At 37.8% G+C, this 21,783-nt stretch overlaps 1 protein-coding gene across 1 annotated transcript in view; it reads left to right on the plus strand.

The window, feature by feature from the left end:
• The window catches only part of mei1 (meiotic double-stranded break formation protein 1), a 62,464-nt gene that overhangs the window by 27,719 nt on the left and 12,962 nt on the right, over positions 1-21,783 (plus strand). Inside the window, exons 17-26 of the mRNA XM_028042966.1 lie at positions 912-972; positions 1,524-1,618; positions 5,591-5,747; positions 8,283-8,433; positions 10,417-10,599; positions 11,153-11,287; positions 11,450-11,639; positions 15,083-15,199; positions 16,262-16,372; positions 21,431-21,621. Of these exons, the coding sequence (XP_027898767.1) occupies positions 912-972; positions 1,524-1,618; positions 5,591-5,747; positions 8,283-8,433; positions 10,417-10,599; positions 11,153-11,287; positions 11,450-11,639; positions 15,083-15,199; positions 16,262-16,372; positions 21,431-21,621 (1,391 nt within the window). The remainder of the gene's footprint in view (positions 1-911; positions 973-1,523; positions 1,619-5,590; positions 5,748-8,282; positions 8,434-10,416; positions 10,600-11,152; positions 11,288-11,449; positions 11,640-15,082; positions 15,200-16,261; positions 16,373-21,430; positions 21,622-21,783) is intronic.

Here is a 21,783-nt window from a genome sequence, read left to right on the forward strand (position 1 = left end):
TGCTATATACAGTATGTACTATAAACCTAGTTGGATTTATCCTACGCACTACTAATTCAACAGATGTCTCTCTTCATGTTCCACCTTCATAGTGTTTTTAGATGTTTTTCTTTGTAAGTTTCACTCACAAAGTTTGGTTTGGAGTAATATAAACATGTCCTTTTTAATTTTACTGTCTTTCTGAAGGTGTTTTTCATTTTGACATTGCGAGTCCGTTGGGTATGTCTCTATAAATATAAATATAAAGATGCACTTCAATTATGAGACCCAGAGCAGTTTTACCCAGAGCCTTCAGGTTCTCCGCAGGGCTTTCAAAAGCGTCAAATTTAATCATCTCAATTTTAGACATCAGGAAATCTTAAACAAGCCCAGATTTCTCACACAAGGTCTCAAATTAAATTTCATTACATGTCAAATTTAGTTCATTATTGCTTCTACCATTGACTTTTATTTCTGGCGTCTACGTATGCCAGAAGTTTCAGTATAAAGCATTTCAACTTTATACTGAAACTATTTAAACTGGTCTGTTATAATTTTTTGAAGAAAATAAAACTGATTAAAAATAATTCCTGTAAGGTATTTATGATTAAGTACTTCAGAGAAAGCATACAGTATACTGAACAAGGTTTGGCTTCAAGTAACAATTGACTAAAACTCAACAGCCCTCATGATAGTTTATTGGTGTAAGGAACTATTCAAATCCCACTTTAAAAACAAGCGTTAGTGGATAAACTTGTTTTCTTGCTTGCAAGTTAAATGCAACAAAGTAGAAGACATTCTGTCTCACAGGAAGTAAAACGTAAAGACACAAGCTGTGGATTGTCCTGGAAGACGTCCTGGAGTCCCTGGAATAATTACCGTTGTCTCATTGCCAAATAATTGCTGTCCTCCTCACCTTCTCACCCCTCCAGTGTCTTCTGGTTTCTATCGGCTGGCGGTGGAGCATAAAGCCCTCCTCTGTGCAGGAAACAGGTACACCCACAGAATACACAGAGACAGGGACTCTCATAAACAGCATTTAACAAAATGACTCCGTTTAGACGTGGAGGTGTTCATGTTCTGTGTCTTCAGTCAGAACTCAGTGACACAATTGAAAAAATAAAAACAAGACTGTGAAACACCACTACGGATTCTGAGGTATCTTTTTCAGAAATGTGTTGCGCCTGCAGTTTTAACATTCCCTGTCTTATATGTAAGCATATTGACTGTTATTTGCACTTGTCTGAGGCTGCACGTTTGTGCTGCTGTGTGCGACGGTGGTTGTGGTTGAAGAAGGCTTCAGGCCCCCCTGCTCTGAGCTGTAATGAAAGTGAACTGCACTCGGTCTGTCTTTCACATTGTGAAAGCACATCCTGTCCTGTGTCTCACAGTTCAGTCTTCCATATACCAGCCTTTCATGGGGTATTTCTTAGCTTCCCTAAGAGGAGACAATGTCTCTGTTGTTGTTTTCTGCTATGATCTTATGCATTCATGGTTATATTTTGAGTTTTGTCAACATTTCTCCCTTCTGTGAATTGTTGCAGGAACCCAATTCTGAACGCAACTTGCTGTGGTTTTCTGCAGAAACTAAGCATGTGTCTACTCTTCCAGTCGGACGCTCACTGTGGCTCCAGTCATGGTATACACAGCTTGCATACATGGTTGCACCACAGTGCACAAAGTCAATTAGGAACTACTGAGAATAATGTGATTTTACTGTGTGTTGTCTAGAGTTACCGCTTGTTGGACCAGAGTTGCTACTGACTGTCACTTATGTGGTTGCTGGTGGTGTGCAGCACCTTGCAAAAATATTCACAACCCTTGAACTTTGCCATGGTGTGCCAGCCTGCAACCACACATTTAAATGTGTCTTATTGAGATTTTATGTGGTAGATCAAAGCAAAATGGCGCCTAACTTTGAGGTGGAAGGAAAAGGACTTTTTTTCTTTTCTACAAATAAAAAAATGTAAGAGCGTGGTGTGCACTTTACCTCCACCGGTTCAGTGGTTTGTAGAACCATCTTTAACTGCTATACAGCTGCAAATAATTTTGGTGGTGTTGAGTTTGGAGCAGGAATTTGGAAGTTAGTGGAGGAAAGAGCAGAGGCACAAGAATAATGAAAATAATTATCCAAGAACCAAAGAGCTCTGACATTCAAACTCAAACATATTTTATTGATCTCAGAGGGAAATTAAATCTTGTTGAATTAAAGAGTTGGTGATGGCTGTGGGCAGGAAAGATCTCCTGTAGCAGTCTGTATTACAACAACTTTGAAGAAGCCTCTGAAGCTCATAGCGCTTCAGAAAGACGTGGAATTGGCAGGGTCAGTTTCTCCATTGACATAATAAGTGATGCATTATTACCTCTATGCAAGTTCACTGCGCAAGACTCCACTGCTGGAAAAAAAGCATGTTTTTTCTTTATTAAAGTTTACTGCAGAAGATATCAACAAGCTAAAAAAAATACTGGGATTAAACAGCCTGCCACACCCCAATTTTGGAGGAATAGCCTGTCACAATAACAAATTTTACTGGACGATAAATTGTCCCAGAAGTTATAGCGATAAACGATAATATTTTTGTTTTCCGACCAGTTTCGAGTAATATAATAGCAGTGGTATAATGGTGCAAGAACACATTGTCAAAGATAAATAAACTTTAAATTCTAGTGAACATTTAACACTGGTACTGGAAGACATTTTAAATATCCAAAATAAATAAACTAAACAACAAATAAAATGAATTACAGAGTCTCTGTAAAGAAAATTGTCCTTCAAAAAAGACCAAAGCACCAGACTTTGGTCTTTGGTCATCCATTTTTTTGGTAGAAAGAGAAAAACAGCAAATGATGCAAATGGAAATTGAGCTTGCTTTCATTTATCATGCGATTAAATGATGCGTTGCTTACTGAGACAATGGGCCCTAGAACATTAAAGTTGAATCGATGCCACACTTTTCAGAGTGTTATTTATTTTCTGTTTTGAAAACAATGCATCTATTTCCTTCTGTGACAAAATGTGGAGAAGGCTAAAGGGTTTGCATATTTTTGCAAGGCACTGTACATAACATAAAAGAAGAAGTGAAAGTGTGTTAAAAGCAGCATGGCCAAAAAAATAAACAAACACCCAACACAAACCAACTGTTGATGCTGCTCTTAGATAAAGTTAGCAAGGTCACATTCAGAAACTGCGGATGTATTGAATGTGTGAGCATGCTCTGAAGCATCCACATAGGAGAAATATCAGTAAACTTTTGTACAGCACAAGTCCAAACAATAAGAATGAGAACCAAAACAGAATCAAAGTCATCACTGCTTCTGCTCTCACACTTTCCACATTGCTGCCAAATGAAAAGCAAAATGTACAAAAGCATCTCAGTGACTGCAGCAGTACCCAGAGGACATGTTACACTGTTCAGTAAAATATCTCTTCCAAGCAATAAGATGTGAGACGTGTATCAGTAAGCATGTATCACTATTATGTATGTCTGGAGTTGTGTGTGTGTGTGTGTGTGTGTGTGTGTGTGTGTGTGTGTGTGTGTGTGTGTGTGTGTGTGTGTGTGTGTGTGCGTGTGTGTGTGTGTGTTAGCAGTGTGAGCTGGAGTTTTGTTTGCTCCATTTTCTGCCTTGCCACACTTTTATCATTGCTATCTGCACCATCTTCAGTTTCCTTGATTCAGATTTTTTTTACCTCCTTGTCTTTGTTTTAGAATCCATTCATTCATGTTTGTCTTCATTTTTAGTCTTCCTCTTCTTCTTCTGTCCTTTCCTGCACTTGCGTCACTCCGTTCTCTCTGCAATAATCAAAACTCTTCAGTCTTCTGTGTGCCTTTATCTAAAACTCAATTTCTGCTAAAAAAAGTTAAATCTGTCTTCTTTTTTATGAAGCACTATTACTGTTATACAAATCAACACTTCTTGCCTTTTTCTCAAGATTCTAAATCATGAATTTTCTTTTTTGTTGAACTCTGTGGCTGTTCCAGTCAATTTATTCGCTCATATATTTCTGCAGGTTTGTTCTGCATTTATCCTTCTGCTTCTGAAAGCATAAACCCCTTTAGGTAAAATATTTGTTGCTGTGAATAACCTAAATCATTATAACATGACCGCAGTTTAAAGTAGGATAGGCATACGTTAACAAAATCTTTTATTCTATATTCGTTTCTTTTTTCAAACCTGGTTTATAAATAACAAAAAGCCCTTCTATTATCATCCCTTAAAACCTCCACTTGTTAGATGTTTCAAGGAAGGAATAATATATATATATATTAAATATAACAATATGGTCATATGTGTGGATTTGGTCTCTATTTTAAAGCGGTAAACAACCAATAATCATCTAAAAGGATCAGATTCAAGCAAGAATATTAAAGTTCCTTTTTATTAATATTATTATCATAGCTCTTGGTAAATCTTTTCAACACTTCTTTCACACGAAATGTGACATTTACTATGTACAATTCAACAGAAAAACAAAAATCTTTAGACTTGGACTTCCTTTGTCTTACTGAGAGAAAACTTGGCAGTGAAGTGTCGTTGCTTTGCTACCGGAGTAAACAGAAAGAATACAGAAGATTATAAGTGTGACTGTATGTACTCACACGTACATTCAAGTTTTACTGGTGTAGGTATAGAAAAAAATAGAATAAATATAACATAAATGACATATTGCTATGTATATACAAGAGGCAATAACAAAAACAATATCGAACTATTAAGATGTTCAGTAAAGATATTAAACGTGACTTAGAGGAAACTATTTCTGAGTCTGGCTGAAATTATTATGCTGAAAATGTGAAAATAAAAAAGCACAAACACAAAACCGGTGGCATCGATGTTCACACCCTTTGAACTAATACTCAGGATTCTGTCTTTCTGGACTCACTTCTGACAGTTTTATTAGTTTAACTTTCATGACATTCCCTCATTTAGATCCTTTTGCTGAAGCCGTAGTATTTGGGTATGTCTCATCTGATCTCTTTTTGCTTTTTTTTATGTCTACTTTGTTGATTTATTAGAGTTTGAAGCTCGGCTTACTCTGAAAATAGAGGTTTCCACAGACTGCGTGAATCCTGTGTGTTTTGCAGCTGTTTGGTCTGAGCATTGTGCAGGCTACATCTGAAAATGCAACACCGTGCAAAGCGTAATGTATTTTTTCTATTTTATGGAGAGTGAGAGAGATGCAGCATTGTAATATCTTGTAAGATATTACAATGCTTTAAAAGCTTTAAGCTTTTAAAATTAATGTTTCTGCCGTGTGTTGCCTTTATTAAAGCACCTATTGTTTGCTGCTCTTGTCAACCGAGTCTCCAGGGACCAACACTGACTGCTCACATTACAGTTCCTCTGCGATACAGATATTGGTTCCACACATCCATGACAGCATTGTTCTCTAAAGAGACAGATATTGACCTAATTTATGGTTTTGCCAGAAAATATTGGAAAAGTGACAAATCAGCACAACCTCACAGTCGTGGCAATAAGCCGCACTGTATCTGCAGTAAATAGGCCTCAAAGGTGTTTCTGCTGCCCTCTTTTTACACTCATAAAAACATTTTTTTTGCTTGTTTTTGGTCATAAGAATTCTTTGTGGTATTTTATTTCTCATCCCCAGATTTTGAGGAGGTGGAAACTCTTCTGCAGTGCAACCTTTTCTCTCTGTGCTGTCACCTGTCAGACTGGCCGTCTCTGCTGTGTGAATATCAAGAACCGAGGGCTGTCCAGTACTGCCTGGTGATGATGCTCTTCCTGGCTCTAAAGCAAGGAGACAGGTAAAATTATTTATGGTATTGACTACAGCAAATACCTTCAAGCAATGAAACTGTAAAAGAAACTAAGTAATTTATGGCTTTAATCGTGTTTTGGAAACACTTTGGGGATGTGGAATAGCATTTTTTAGGAGTGCTTTCTTCTTCCCTGTTCTTGCGCAGTGCAGAATAAAAGAAACATATTAAGTTTTCCTGTAAACTGAAGCTATTACACATTGTTCTTGAATCTACAGTATTGAGCAATATCTTCTTTTACATGATGGAAGAGTTTTTATTTTCAATAGAAAATCTTTTTTCTAGCATCAGAAAGCTTTTCTCTTCTTGAAAATGGTCTCCAAGGAGAAGAGTGAAGTCTGCGTTTGCGCTCTTTTAGCCATTCTTACCACATGTTGCAAACTGTTTCTGCGAGTTGCTCTACTGTTGCCATACCAGAATGTAATCCACACACAATCTGCAGCGCAAATCGCCTTGTGTTTTACTTAAATGTCACGAACAAATAATTATTTCAGCGTAAAGTGAAAACCGCCTTTCTTCTCCAGTCTCTTGTGGAGAGTAGTTTGATAAGAAAAGCAATGGAAGTTCAGACTGGCCGCCTATAGCTACATGCAGTGTATCTGCGCTGCTACAAAAGGAGTCTTTGATCAGGAAAGTCATTTACTGGCTGCCGAGTTTCTCTGGGGAGAACTATATAAACTGTGCTGCGGGAATCAATTGGAAAAGTACAGCGTCACCAAACTTTATTCTGCTCACTGCCAGTGGAAAAACATTCATCTTTGCTGTAGTTTATTGTCAGAACTTTTAAGTTACCGAAACCTTGATGTTGCTGAATGTGCCCCAGAAATTAGAACTTGGGCCTTTAATATTTATCTCCACAAATACCTTTTGGGAAGTGTCGATATGATTTTCTATTTTACAAGTTATTCTCTGTTTTTTTTTTTTTTTTTTTCATGGGAATCTGCTGCTTCTGGTTCAAGATGTCTTTCTCCGTTTGTGAGATAACGCACTATTGAGAGATGTTCAAAGCTGGGGATAATGTTTTATAACCTAACCAACTTCTCCAACACGTTCTCCCTGACCTGTCTGCTGCGTTTCTTTGGTCTTCATGATGCTGTTTATTGACTAATGTTTACTAGCAAGTAGTTTCATAGAGCAGCTATTTTGAAATTGAAGTTAAATTATGCCCCGATTGACTCTATTTACAGTTTAGGTAAAACATTTTTAAGGCAATTGTTTGTGCTGGATTTTATTTTGAGGTACCAGAGTAAAGCAGAGGTGAGTACAACTGCACACTGAACATCTCAGACATTTTAACTATTAAAGAAAAAAACAAGAAATTTAAATTTTCCTCACAAGTTATGTTTCCAATGACCATATATTTGCACAGTTTGAGATTTTGAAAATAAATTAGCTTCATGAAGAAAGGCCAATTTTGAAAAAACTCCTTTTTTGATAAAAGGTTTTGGCTCTAGGATGAGATGGGGGTTTTGGGGGGGGTAGGGGGGTTTTGGCCAAATCAAAATTGGTTTATTTTGCAAAAGTGCAAAGGAAACAATTTTTTGCGTCACACCAGTCACATGATCAACAATTGAATGTTGCCAAACTATGAAGAAGACAACAGGAGGTAGTTGGATTTTCGTGGCACGGCATGTCTGATCACCCCAACAAACTTACGGTAATCGCATATGATTTTAATTGTGTTTCTCATTTAATGGAAACACCACAAATTGCAATTTATTTATTTTATTTCTTTCTTTCAACATTAGCAATGTATCAAAGTTTTGCATGACATTAGATATGGAAACGCAGCTACATTCAAACACTACTTCATGTTGGTTTGTCACCTCAGGTTTCTTTACAATATTTGTCTTAATGTGACGAAATTTTTAAAAAGGTACAGAGTGTACATGGGTTTGTAAGGGAGTGTAAAAAGTGTAAATGCTGTTTATCAACCTTGCTTCAATTGTAATTCAGTGTTGCCGTATTACAGGGTACACTGTAAAACGTTATTTGCATGGTTGACATTCTCAAGGTGGAGTTTAACAGTGCAGGGTGAGATACACTGTTACGATGTGTCTGTTCAGGTTTATATTTTTGCCAGACTGCTACAGCACACTCACTATGTTTTCAAGTAGATACTTTATGGCCCTCAGAAATGTTTGTTTGTCCTCTTAAAAGTTTTATCTGTCTTTCTGTTGATCCGTGGGTTAGCTTTACCTCCAGGGTAGAGCAATAAAAGCCTCTCCGTGCCTTTTTTGTAATCTCACCAAGATTTACAAGTAGGAGATCTACATTTTATTGGGAGGCTAAAAGTTGATTCTATCTCTGCTTACAGATTAGAGTGTCTGAAACCTTCCTACCTGGATCTGTTCTTGTGTATTTCTGTCTTATAGAAACCAGTAGAGGAAGACTTTTGTAGCCTTTTCACACACCTGTGTGTGCCAGCTGCCTGTAACCTCATAAAAGTCCAAATAGAGGCTGTAAATGTGATCCTGTGAGTTGGTAGGTCGCGGCATTGCTGTGTTTGCTTGTGACATCCAGGCTGCTTCCGGACCAGGCCGTGTTCTCCAGTGTGGTGGTGTTGCTGCAGTCGGTGCAGGAGCAGGGCGACTGCGTCCTTCCCCGCTCTGTTCTCCGCTCTGCCCTCTACTTGCTGGCAGTGACCCAAGACAGGAGCCCCAGTCTCGACGGGGTAAGTCTGATCAGCTCACCAAACAGAGAAGGACACACCGTTGCTCTGCGTCAGCTGCAATGCACAACTTCGTCAACTTTACTGTTTGGCTTTGTTGCACCCGTTTTAATAATGCCCTCAATGCTGTGGAAACGAGGCTTCAAGCTCTCAAACGTACACGATTCAAATGTCCAGGTCCTTAGGTGTGAAAAAATATTTACATTTTGCTGAATTATTTCAAAAATGTTTAAACATGTAATGTGTTCAGATGAAAACATTGCATGTATTTTTTAAAATTAAAATATGCAATAAGTTGGTTTCATATATTTGCTCACCCTGGAACTGAATTTTAGATGCAACAGGAGGTAGTTGGATTTTCGTGGCACGGCATGTCTGATGCCGTGCCAACTCAGTTTTGAGTTGAGCGTTTATCTCCAGTCCTCACCTTCTGTCAGCAGTATAGCATTAAACCCAATTCAGCTGCTCTGGTAAGATTATTTTTTTTTGTTACATTAATTTATTTGTCAGGGTGCAGAGGATCAAAAGTATCTCACTACATTTGTTGCCAGTGATGATACAATTGCGCAAATTGGAATCGTAAAAATAAATTTGCCACTGCTGCGCCCCAAAACACAATCAATTAAGAAAAAAACAAAAAAACTTATATTTTTCAATAAAAGGGTTTTGCGCCAGGATGAGGTTGTTTTTCAGCCATATTTACATTTGTGTATTTCGCAAAACTGAAACGGAAACACTTCTGTGTTACCCTAACCCTAACGAAGCAGTTTGTAAACAATACTAACGAGCTTACCTGCATGTACTAGAGCCCTCACAAGTATTGCTCAGTTAATGAAAATTTAAGTTTGTCATTCAAATTGAATCCAAAACTCTTCTCTGAAATCACCAAATACAATTTCTGCTTTTATGGGCTTCGCTCCCAAGTATAGGAGACTTGTCACTACAACGCCTGAAAAGATGCAGACGTATCCTGTGACCACCAACTTGTGGTTTTTTGCCAAAAAGAATAATCCTAGCACCGCTAAAATCCCTTGGATGATAAAACATCCAAGGATGTAAATACTTTTTAAAGGCACTGTAAATGCAAATTTGCTGAAGAGGCTAGATTTCTTCTGTTGTGAATTTGAGAATAATTGACTTTTCCCCAGAGAAGATGAACAGTTTATTCAAACGTAGAACGATAGAGCTGTCAACTTGAGTTGATTCACACATTCAAATGTGTTATCAACCAAAGTAGTAAAGATTTCCACAACGCGCTCTCTTTTAGGCACTATAGAATCTAATTAATTATTAGTAATTATTTCCAGCATTTTTATCTACTAAGCCATTATTCCACCCCAACAATTGCATTTTTAGCCATGTCAAATAGTCTGAGCTATAAATAGACTCCCGTTTTGGTTGTTTTTTTTTCACTGACTCAGTTCTCACATTCTAAGGAAAATATTTAATCACTCTGCTTTCTTCGTGAAAGCTTTAACGGCAGCCAGCGCTGTTTTATTGTGTCCACATTTTATCAGTACGACAGTACCCAGACTGATGGTTTTCCTGCGCACAGAGGCAAAGATCAGCAGAAGCTCGATCTCTCTCTCTGAGATTTAATGTAAAAATCATTCAAGTGGAAGTCACGGGAGGCTCATAATCCAAGATTAACGGGCGTTATCCATCTTTATGCACAAAAATCTCCTCGTGCTTTCCGTGATCCGGCACCCGTCTTAATCTTCAATATATTTTATCTAATGCTAAGCAGAACAAATAAAATTATCTGTAAATGTGTGCTGCTTTATTTCAAAGAGCATTAAACAGCTTTTCTGAAAGTGCTCAGAGGTAAATATTTCCTGAAAGATTAGATTGTCATATCAACAGGGTAGATATTAAATTAGGCTGCTCTGACTCAGCTCGGTTTAAAAGCAATCTCCCTACTTTGTATATTAATCTCGAAGAAAGCCCTTTGCTTTCATCATGCTTCATTTTGCTGGTCTTTTTTAGGCTCATTTGAACTACGTTAGCAAAGCGCTGTCGTCCTGCCAGAGCTTCGCCTCCCTCTACAGCCACCACCCTGCGCTGCTCCACTTTATCTGGCGCTATCCAGAGCTAGCGCAGAAGTATGGAGCCCTGGTCTTGGAGCTCTGGTTGGCCAAGAAATCGCAGACAGGAGCAAGGCAGGACACGGTACATACACGATATTACAGCTGCAACTAACGATTGTTTTAGTTAGTGCTTAATCTATCACTTAGTTACGCAATTAATCGATTAATCAGATAAAAAAAAATCTGTACATTCTGCAGATTTTTCATTTAAGCCTTTAAACCTTTAAGTCCTAAACGTAGCGCTGGTGGTCCAACCAAATTTGCAGTACCGTAATTCCGCCACATTTTTTGCTATCTGAAAGTTTTCAACTGTACCACTTTATGAGTTTTGGGTACAACATATTTACAGACAAAGGTTTTATTTTCATCTTGAATCGAAAATGTGACTTATTTTTTGTACAGCTTTGGCTTAATTACTGTTTTTTTTTTTATTGTGTATACTTCAGTCAACGATTAATCGATTACAAAATTAGTTGACGATTATTTCGAATAACTTATTAATCACAATTAATCGTTTCAGCCATACTCTATATTGTAATTAATAAAAATAACCTTAATAATTTACCTTAATTTCTTTCCAGATCTTGCGATCAGAATAATGAAAAGTTTTTTTTTGATATTACTCTTCCTTGCAGGCAGGTGTGCAGGAGAGTGATGTAAACACAGGAAACCCAACACATCAGCAGGAGCAGAATCAGGAACCAGACTGGGAAACCTCAGAGCTGCTGGCTCTTATGGAGAAATACCCAAATGTGATGCTGACCCTTTTGGTGAGATTAATAAATTATTGCTACAGTTTAGAAATTTGTAAACCTTAAAATTAGCATTTAAAATCTATCCCATTTTCCGTAGGTGCTATTGTAACTTCTTTTCTTTATTGTAGTTATTTTTTTAAAGGTGATGCTTCTACTGTTTCGCCTGTGTTTATACAGGACATGGTTGTCGGCAGAGAAGCTCCTGTTGCAGAACATGTCCTGCATGTGCTAAAGGTTCTTCTGCTTGGACAAAGAGAGTTTGCGACAGATTTGTGCACAAATCTTAGGCCAGCCCTGCTGCAGGCTTTGCAGTGGATCAGTGTGGACAACATGGCTAATGGGCCGGGACAAGGTCACGCTGCTGCAGGTACAAAACCTAATCCAAAATCACGGGTATAAAGATTTACACAGCCATTATAGAATTAGAAAGATAGCTACTACATCACAATAAAAGACCATTCACTGGCTTCAGCGTATTGAATAGAATATTGTAAAATGTATCAAATTAAATCTATAAAACAAAGCAGTCAAATGAAATTGAATTATCCCTGCAGAAATAAAGTTGTCCTTGCTTGTAGGGCACTGACAAACCCAATAGATTAGTACATTTTAAATTTATCCACCTCAGTTAAAGATTCTCTCTTTATGTTTCTTTTAGAATGGACACATGTTGGTTAAATTTCATCACTGATTCACGTTTGCCAGATAATGTCATATTTACTCAGACAAACTGCAATTAATCTCCATATATGCATCAGATAAACAGCTCCGGACTGGACTGACATGCATAATACTCACACTGTCAGGTTTAATTAGTGGGTTTCTTCCTACAGGGGATATTTATTGCTGTAGATAAAATGTATTCATCGCTCCACCACTCAACAAACACTAAAGGATTTCACTCATTGCTTCAGGGGGAGGTTTAAATCCACTCATCGTAAGCGAGAATGTCATATTAAATATCGACCTTTTTTTTTTTCCCCGCTGTGGTCTGATTATGCAGCATACATAACACATAGCAAATTATTAGGTTAAGTGTTTGTGTACTGATGCAACCAGATTGTTGGTTTTCCAGTCGATGTGTACATAATGGGACATTTTGATGTAGAAATAGTTCTGAAAATGTTTCATTCTTGATTTTTAAGTCACACAAAGCTGACATCTTGTAGTGATTTGAGTTTTTCTGTGTGTTTATTTTGGTTTCTGTATTTTTGTGGAGTCTCTGTGTTGTACCACTTCCTACCACTTCCTGTCATCTTCTTCGTTGTTTCCTCCAGTAGCAACATCCGGTCGTTGATCATGTGATTTATGTGGTGCGGAAAAAGTGTTTCCATTGCAGTTTTACGAAATAAACTAATCTCCATACAGCCGAAAAACCACTTCATCCCAGCGACAGAATTTTTTTCTGTCAATAAACGTGAGTTGCCATGTTTCCGTTAAGCAAATTTATTTTTGTAATTCAATTGAATTTGCACAATTATATGGCCAATGAAACAACCTTTGTAGGTAAACATCACATTTAAGACGGAAAACAAAGGTGGCTATGCCAGTCGTGTAATGAAAAGTAGAGTGGCGGCTGCTGGAGAGAAAAACACACACACGCACCCCAACTTACAACTGAGCCCTGCCGAGAGAGCAGCAGAGCTGTAAAGTGATCTCGAAGGTTTAATAGGTTAGTTTGGCATGGTGTGTTTTTGCAAAGCTTAATGGAAAGCACTTTGTTTAATTATTTTCAAATCTAAGAAAAGTCTTTTAAAAAAAGTAGCTGCGCTGAATTATGTTTATGGGATAATTTTCCCTGGCAAAAGTTTTCTTTACAAATAGTGGCTAATTATGCTTTAAGATAGGATACAATGTTTCTTAGGGTGTTTTCGGGTATATTTATGCTGTATTCTCTCTTGTATCTTTTAAATAGGTTATTAGAAAACATTTAAAATAGACAAAGAGTTAAGATTAATTCAAAGTTTTAAGTCCAAAGGCTTTACTAAAATATTATGTAGCAGGTGTTTGTGGCTGTTTTTAAATAGAGTTTGTAACATATATTCTTCCATAACACTTTGAAGAGTATTGGAGTGTAATTAATAACAAAGCTATTAATGAAAACGTAGAATCATAAATCTTATTTGCACTCATAAAACCTGCTGCCATCATCTCAGTAATCTCAAGTTTAGGCTGATTTAATGTCACAGTAAAATAACAAACATTTTGTCTTTACAGTGTATGTAACTATGGAAAGAACATTATTGAGCTCCTCAGACACGCTCGTTGATTTTTTTAGTATTAACAATAACGCTGGGGAAAAACAGCCCAAGAAGCCATATTGTGTAAAGTCAACATTTAAGTTGTTTCGCTTTTATTCAAGCCTCAGCTGTTAGAAGGGGGAAAAAAACAGAAGTCTCTTCTGAAAACGTGAATAAATTAATTAAAATGATTTTCTTGAAGTCTTTCTTGACTACCGTCGGACCAGACAATAATCAATTTCATTTATGTAGCATGGAGTCCCCTCTGACAGCAAAACCAGTGTGATGTAACACACTTGTTTACCTAGATAGAACTGCCATATTGATTTAGTTTCTTCAATTTTAGTATTGGTCTGCCTTCAGGGCTGAGATTTTTATTTTTTGTGCACATTGTTTATTTGGAAAAATAGCTTCAGATTCACTGTTTAAACAGCATAACCTCGTCGTTAGGTTGACAACAGTGGGTCACATCAAGCACTCAACAGAAGCTACCAGGTAACGGGTCAGATCTGTTTGATACGAGTCTGCTCCGCTCATATTTTCATTGCATTACCAACAGAGGCCATGTGTTTTCTCTGAATTACTGATTTCCAAATACAGAAAACAAACTTTGCGTAGGCAAGCTGATGCTGCGGAGAAGGTAATTCTAATTAAGCGCACACCTCCTTGACATTTCAGCGAGCCTCCGCAACTGGTCTCTGCATCACTGGAGCAGGAATCTTCTCGTGTTGTTTTGTGAACAACAAAATAACAAGACACGATTTGAATCTAAATGAGGTATCAATTAGAAATTCAAGCAAAAAACAATCATATAGGAGGCGCTTACGAAACGCTAATGTTTATTCAATAAAAAAACAACATTTTTTTCATCGTTTAAGCTTCGGTTGTGTGGAAGTTTAACAGATACGTACAGCGCCCTGAGATGATTTCACCGTGGAGTTTATTTGACCAGGTTAATGAGAACAGCTGAAGGGCAGAAACGGCAGCAGGCCAGCCGGGGCTTCAGCAACTGTTGCTGCGGTCAGCCTCTGACTTCTCTCTGCTCGTTTAGCGTCTGCAGGGAATTAAAGATGGCTATCTTTGCACATGTTCAAGTACAGTTCAATGTAATTTGCATTAATACACGCTCTATATTAGCTCCCATGTGGCAGCATCTCCAGGGGAGATATTTTAGTGCAATGCACTCCAGCAATAAAGAGAAAAAAAAAGACTGCTGGTCTTTTCTGTGTAACCGCTTTGTTTTCTCATCTCCTAGATTCCTTCTTCCTCCCTGGATTGAGATGCAAAGTATTTACTTTGCTCGATTCTTCCCAGCACTTTGGCTGCAAACCAAAACGTGATTAGATCCAGATGTGAATTTAGGAGTTTTCTCCAAACTAAGCTATGTTAGTTTAAAGCCATATTCTGTCTTTTTGGCTTTGACAAATGCTCTGAGAACATCCTAAATAATGAGTTTATGCTAATTCTAGATGAGAAGTGGAAGTCTACACTGGTCTCTTGTCTTTCTCACACAGTACACCGCTTTCTCGTTATTTTTCTGCTTTTATGTTTTTTCCCCGTCTTTGTCAAGCGGCCAGCTCGCTCCCCGTGGTGCTGAAGCTGCTTTGTCTGACGCAGGCCAGTGACCCGCCTTCACCCTCCATCTACAGTAGCATGGAGGGAGTGTGTTTCAAGCTGCTCTATCACGGTGAGATGGAAATGTAGCGTTAATAACTCCCTTTGTCACATTTACGTAGCCTGTCTGCGTCGTCTAACTCCCTGCTTTTTGATGTAACGCTTCATGAAAGCCCAGCAAAATATTTAGGTGAACGTTCCCCGTTCAGAGGAACGTTCCCAGAAATACAGCAGAAGAGATACTAAACTAGTTTATTTTTATAGATTATGGAAGCATAAGTGTATAGTACATCAACAAATAAAGTTTATAATGTTCTTCTTTTACTTTCTCACATTTTGCTGTGTCATAATCACAATTTTTATAGTAGTTTATTAGGATTTTATGGAATTGGTTGGATTTTTCTGTACTTTGTTATAATAAAACCTTTGCTTTCGAAGAAAGTTGCCACGGTTACAAAAATGTTGACGATTATCGCATCGATGTTAATTTTCAGTACCCTACTTTGGATACAAATGCGTCTCTGTCTGAAAGCAAAATTCAAAGTTGCGCTTTTGTTGGTGGTGTTGTTACAAAAGCCAAGAGCAAATGTTCTCCGCATATCCTTCTCGATTAACTCACTTTGTTAGTTTCAATGAATTCATGAAACAAGTTCATTTCCCGATGGTTTTCTTGAGGTAGCATGCACAGCGGCATGCACTTAAACAATGAAATCGAGATTAACACACACCAATCATGTCAGAATCTCAAGACAGCAAAGTTTGTTTTCTCGAGATTGACTCATTGACTCGAGGAAACCATCGGGGGAAAATATATGCGGAAAGTGTGTCGCATGACAAAATGTGACCAAAGGGGTAGAGTCAGTTTTTAAACACGGGTGCTAACACGGCCCTCTTTGCCACAAAGTATGTTACACATGGTGTGTTTTATTGTTTTTATTTTTCATTGACATGTATTTGATTGTTGTGTTTGTGTAACAAATATGATTACTTTTAAAATTGCAGATTTTGTTACAGAGGATTAACACACTCATTAAGCTACTCGGCCTATAAGAACTTAATTAATTTTGTTGATGTGTGTGTGTGTGTGTGGGTGTGTGGGTGTGTGTGTGTGTGTGTGTGTGTGTGTTTGTGTCAGTGAGTAGCCTCGCTGGGATGCTGAAGCCTACTAACACAGAGAGCCTGCTGCCTGCCTTCAACTTCTTGCAGTGCTGCCTGAGTCTGTCCCCAGCACACAGCAGTGACCGAGGTGAGGCACCTTTCTGTTTGAGTCGGCTCCCATTTATTTCTGTTGCTGTTGTTCTTGACGTCGCATCATTTAAAAGCGCTGCCTGTTTTTTTTTTACCCCTGATCAAAACGTTAAGACCGAGGAAGGAATTATTCGCATTCGGTACTGGTGGCGTCTAACAAGGTTAATAATTAGAGCTCCAAAAACGAAATAGCAGCAAGAGAAAAAAAATAGCGTAGATAAGTTATGGCATTATACTCGTTAGGGATTCACACTGTCGTGAATCCCCGATGGGAATGTGGAAAAAAGACTTTCTGTCTTTAAACATGGAAGGATTGTTGCGCTGACAATCATTTTAATCTTCTTAGCTGATTCAAGGGGTTGTTATGGGATGTAAAAGTGATGTAGCAATTTTAATAAATGTTGCAATTTAAGCTATGACTTGTGATAAATGAAAAAATAATTAAAAAGTCTCACTGCTTTTCTGTTTTGGGCTCACAGCAAACAAAGACCACAGATAACAAAAAATGCACATTACCACCTTTTTACCTTATAAAACTTTTCATGCTGCATTAAACAAATGTCACTGAATATATTACAGGTGTAGACCATGAATGCATAGTACATAGTAATTAGTTTATTCTTATTGCAGTACAGCAACTACCGAGTCCCTTTTTAACGCTTTAAATTCTATATATATATATTTTTTTGTTTGTTTGTTTTTTGTTTTGTTTAATGGTTGATCAAGTATGGGTTTCAATAAATTAATTCTCCCTGCTGTTTTTTTTGCTCTTGTTTCTTCATCTTGCATTTTGAAGCTTAATGTCCAGCACGGTTTTAATTCAAAGTTATGAAATGTTGAGGCTTTTTTCCTAGTTTTAATTTTCATATCAAGAGTCTAAACTCTACTTAATAAATTTCTCTGCCATCTGTCTGATAGGGTTTCATCATTTCATTATTACACCTCAGAAAATGTGAAAAATGAGAAAGATTTCAAATTTTGCTTTCACTCATTTCAGATCCCATTTATTATATAGATTCATTAAACGTTAAATACTTTATTGCTTGTCATTTTGATGACTATAGCTTCCAGATAATGAAAACCAAAAATTGTGTTTTCACATTACATAGGATCAATAAAAAAATGACACTATATACAGAAATGTTTAAATTATTATTTAACTTATCAAACATGTTGCTATATGATTGATAAACTCTTACTGCATTACATGCCTGCATTAGACACAAATGTTACAAAAGACTAAATGGTGAAAATGCTTTTTTTTCCCGTGTTACATGCGTCCCTAACTCTGATACTGACTTTTTCTTCTTTTTTTTTGCTAGTTATCCAGAGTGATGTTGATAAAATTGCACCAAAAGCTGCCGATCTCTACTTGTCATGAACAGCAAGAACAAATTTAGTTGCTCACACAGAATCATGTTGATTAATTTCTGGCATTCCACAGGAACTGAAAAAAAGCTCCTATTTAAAATTTAAATGAATAAATAAAAATGTGACTTATCTCCCAAAAACAGATAAACTGAAAATTTACATACCACAATTTGATTCGGCTCATGCATTATTGAACAAAAGTAAAAATTGGGGTGTTTTTTTTAATTTTTTTTATGTGGAATATTCTAAATCCTAACCATTTCTGACAAACGGTCCAGCAGAAATAAACATCAAATTAGTCAAAACAAGCTTTTTGGATTATCATCAATCGCTGCATGATGATTATGGAACAAAAACATTTTGTTAGCAATTTCCCAAAACCCAGTCAGACAAAAAGTAATTAGTGCCTCAGCTCTGAATATTTTTTTTGTTTTTATTTGTTTTGCAGATGAACTGCAAAACTTTGTTTGCAGTTTTGTTCTCTGCTCAGACTCGCACAGGAATCCAAACAACCCAAATAAAAAAAATGTCTTCACTGAAATCCAAGACAAAACAAATATGTGAATAAAATTCCACATACACACACACACACACACCATTTGATGTGATTGGTTACACAAGTTGAATCTTCCTGCTCATGCCCCCATGGAAAAGAAAAAACTCAGCAGAGGTCAGCAATGAGCTGCGTTGTGGTTAATAAGGTGGTGCTTGGCAGCAAGAGAGCAGGGATTCAGATGGGAGGGAAAGTCTTATTATGCCAGGAGTATTTTTCTGTATTAGTGCTTCTGCTGCTGCAGCCTGTCTGTTTTCTCTCTCTGCTGCTGCTTTATGTGTGGTGAGTTCAGTTGTTTCAGCCTGAGGCCACTGAGTGTTTGAGCCGATGGTGCGGCACGCGGGGATCCTACCAGATTCCTGTTTGTGAAATGGAAATCTTCTGCCAGGATGAAGCTAACCCGTACACACACCACTTTACTGCTGGGCCATGTTTTCTATGACTACAGCCCAGATTTGCTGCTGCATCATTTTTGATAAGGCTATGCGATGTAAAAACTAAGAATGGGTCAGCTGATCGTATCAATGTACGCTGCAAAAAGATGTCATCATAACTTTCCAAGGATTCAAAGTCCTATTGATGACATCCCAGAAAAACAGCAGGAATAACCTCTTTTATTTTAGAGAAACTGCTCTCTCTCTCTCTCCGTTAACGTAACACTATTTTGAAATTACTCTTAGCTCAACGAGCCTTCTACAATCAGCTTGTTACAGTTTATAAAGGACAGAACTATGAAATGGTTCATTGTACAGGGGCATCAAAATAACAATAAGAAAATAGTTCAGATAACTAGGGATGCACATTATTATCGGCATGGTATCGGTATCGATCAATATTAGATGTAAAATGTTATTTAATATCTGCTATTCCGTGAAAATAACCAGTAGAAATGGTGTTTTTATTTGGCAAACCAGTGACAATGAAGACTGCAGCACAGCACAACGTCTTGACTAAGTGTCCAGGTGGAAATGTCAGCAATGTGGAAGTTTTTTTTAAAGTGTCAGAAGCTGACAGCAGAACTGCTATTTGCAATGACTGCTCAGCATCACTGATGCAAGGAGGAGCAACAACGAAGTCCTCCAACACTTCGAACCTAATTAACCATCTTATGAAGCACCATTCCGACCATGCGATGAGTTTATGGTGGCCAAAAGGAAAAGCGAGAGAACAGTTAAAAACCTCACCAGGAGTCCATTCTACAAGCTCTGGATAAATATCGGTATTGGTATCAGTTATTGGCCAAATGAGTTTTAGTATATCCGCATATCGGATATCAACCAAAAGTTGCATATCGTGCATCCCTACAGAAAACAATACCATTATTACATCAATCAGTGTGTTTTCTTTCAGCAGTATTTGTACAAATTGCTACTGTTATGTTTTTAAACCACTGTATTATGTTAAGCATTTTAGTTTTCAAAATTTGTCCTATTATTAAGATCCATATAGTAGGAATTAACAGATTGCAGTTTTTTTTGGCCAGTCATAATCTTTAAAAAGTCTGACCTGCCGATTCTGAGCTTGACCGGCGTTATTGTTGGGATCTGGGGTTGTTTGTTTGGTTTTGGATTTTTGTCTTTTTTGGGGTCCCTTAGGTTTTTCTATTTAGTTTGCCCTGTTTTCCACAGCTGTTCTTCCGTAGTGATTCTAGTTATGTTCCTTGTTTCTAGTTATTCTAGTTTATCATGTTTCTTTAGTCTAATTATTCTTTAGTGTTAGAATTAATTCCTATTTCCCCGTATTCTCTCCCTCGCTCTCCTGTGCCACTTTCTCTTTCCCCCTCCTCAGCCTGGCTCCTACTTTTGCTGCTCACACCTGCAATTAATTAGCTCATCAGCCCAGGTCTTTTGTCAAGCTCACAACCTTCTCATTATCCAAGCTCCTCTTGCCTGTTCATCTCGTTACTTTCTTTACTTCACTACTCCTCATGGTCCTCTGTGATCTCCTCGTGTCTGATTTTATTTTTTTTTGTACTTCTCTGGATGTTCCTTTTTGTAAGTTGGTTTCTGGTTTTTGTTTTATTAAGTATTCTCAACTATACTTTGTCTGTCGCCTGCTGCATTTGGGTCCACTTCAACAATCCACCATGACAGCCATAAGGTCACAATACACCTTCAATCATTGATCTCACAACACAATGAAAAGTTGCTAAGCTGGCAACAGTGGGGTGACTATTGTTGACCACATACATGCAGACGTGACCTGATGGGAACAGTGGCTGAGTTTTAGACCTTTGCAGAGGTAGATATGATCAGTTTCATGTGTAAGTATCGCCCAATCAGACAAAATGTACTGAAGGTCAAGATCAGCCTACAAAGGCACAACTTTCCTTTCAGATCTGCATTAATTCCATTCTAGGTATTTCTTTTCTCATCTTGGAATGTTCACATTTTATATAGAAGGTGAAAAAAAAAATCTGCTGATATACAAAAAAATGATTCTTCACTGTAGTCAAAGCTGTATTTTTTTTTTTTTTTTTTTGCATTACATAACTCTCCCTTCACAGCCATGTGTGGCTGACATTAGAAATGATCACTGCATCGCCTCATCTGGAGCCAAAGAAAATTTATCACCTTTTTCCACTGTTCGTAGATTGAAATCTTATTGCTATCTTGTAGTTTGAAGTTGGAGAGAGGTTACATTGTAGGAATATCTGCAATAAATTGAAAGTGAAGGTTTGTCTTTACTCTGTAAAAATGGCTAAAAATGACCGGGAACTAAGCTTGAGCCTGGAATGGCATGAAGGAGCCGTGATTATGCTTTTAGATTTGCTTTCAGTGCACAACAAAGAAAAAGGCCCTGCTGGTCTGGCTGTGTGAAATTGATGCCATAAAATTTGTCAAGCGAGCGATGAAATCAAAAAATTGTCCTAAAAAGTCTCTACTTATGACTCTGGTGCCCAAATGGCCCAAACAGGTGGCCTGTTGGTTTTTATTCATGTTCTTGGGGATTAAACGTCTTATCGCAAAATCCCCATTGCTCTACTTTGGGAAAATTAAAGAATGATTTGTGATGGGTTTTCTTTTCCATCAGTACAAAAGGCCACAAACTGAAAAATATTCAGTTAACATGACCTCTGTATGCAGCTGCATAACATAAAATAACAAATCCCATGAATGGTCTTCGTTCCAGCGGTCTCCATGTTGCTCTCCAACGGTGGGCTGATGGACCAGCTGCAGACAGTCGCCTCTTCCTCCTCCTCTTCGCCTTCCTCCTCCACTCCGTCCCCCCTTCCGTCCTCCTGTCCTCCTTTGGCTCTGCTGTGCTGCAGCCATCTTCTCCTATCCTCCCTCATTGCCTTGCAGCGCGTTCACTCCACTCAGGTACATACCTCCGCTCGACTCAGCCCGGCTCTTATCACAACTCCGGGGCTGAACTTCACACAAAACAGAAATAGTCAAGGGCGAGACACACAACACTCAGCTAAAGTGACTAAAAACCCGTCTGTGGCTGTGGAATAGGGAACAATTGCATTCATTTGATAT

This window comes from Xiphophorus couchianus, chromosome 16 (genome assembly GCF_001444195.1).
Source record: "Xiphophorus couchianus chromosome 16, X_couchianus-1.0, whole genome shotgun sequence".
NCBI classification, from domain to species: Eukaryota; Metazoa; Chordata; class Actinopteri; order Cyprinodontiformes; family Poeciliidae; genus Xiphophorus; species Xiphophorus couchianus.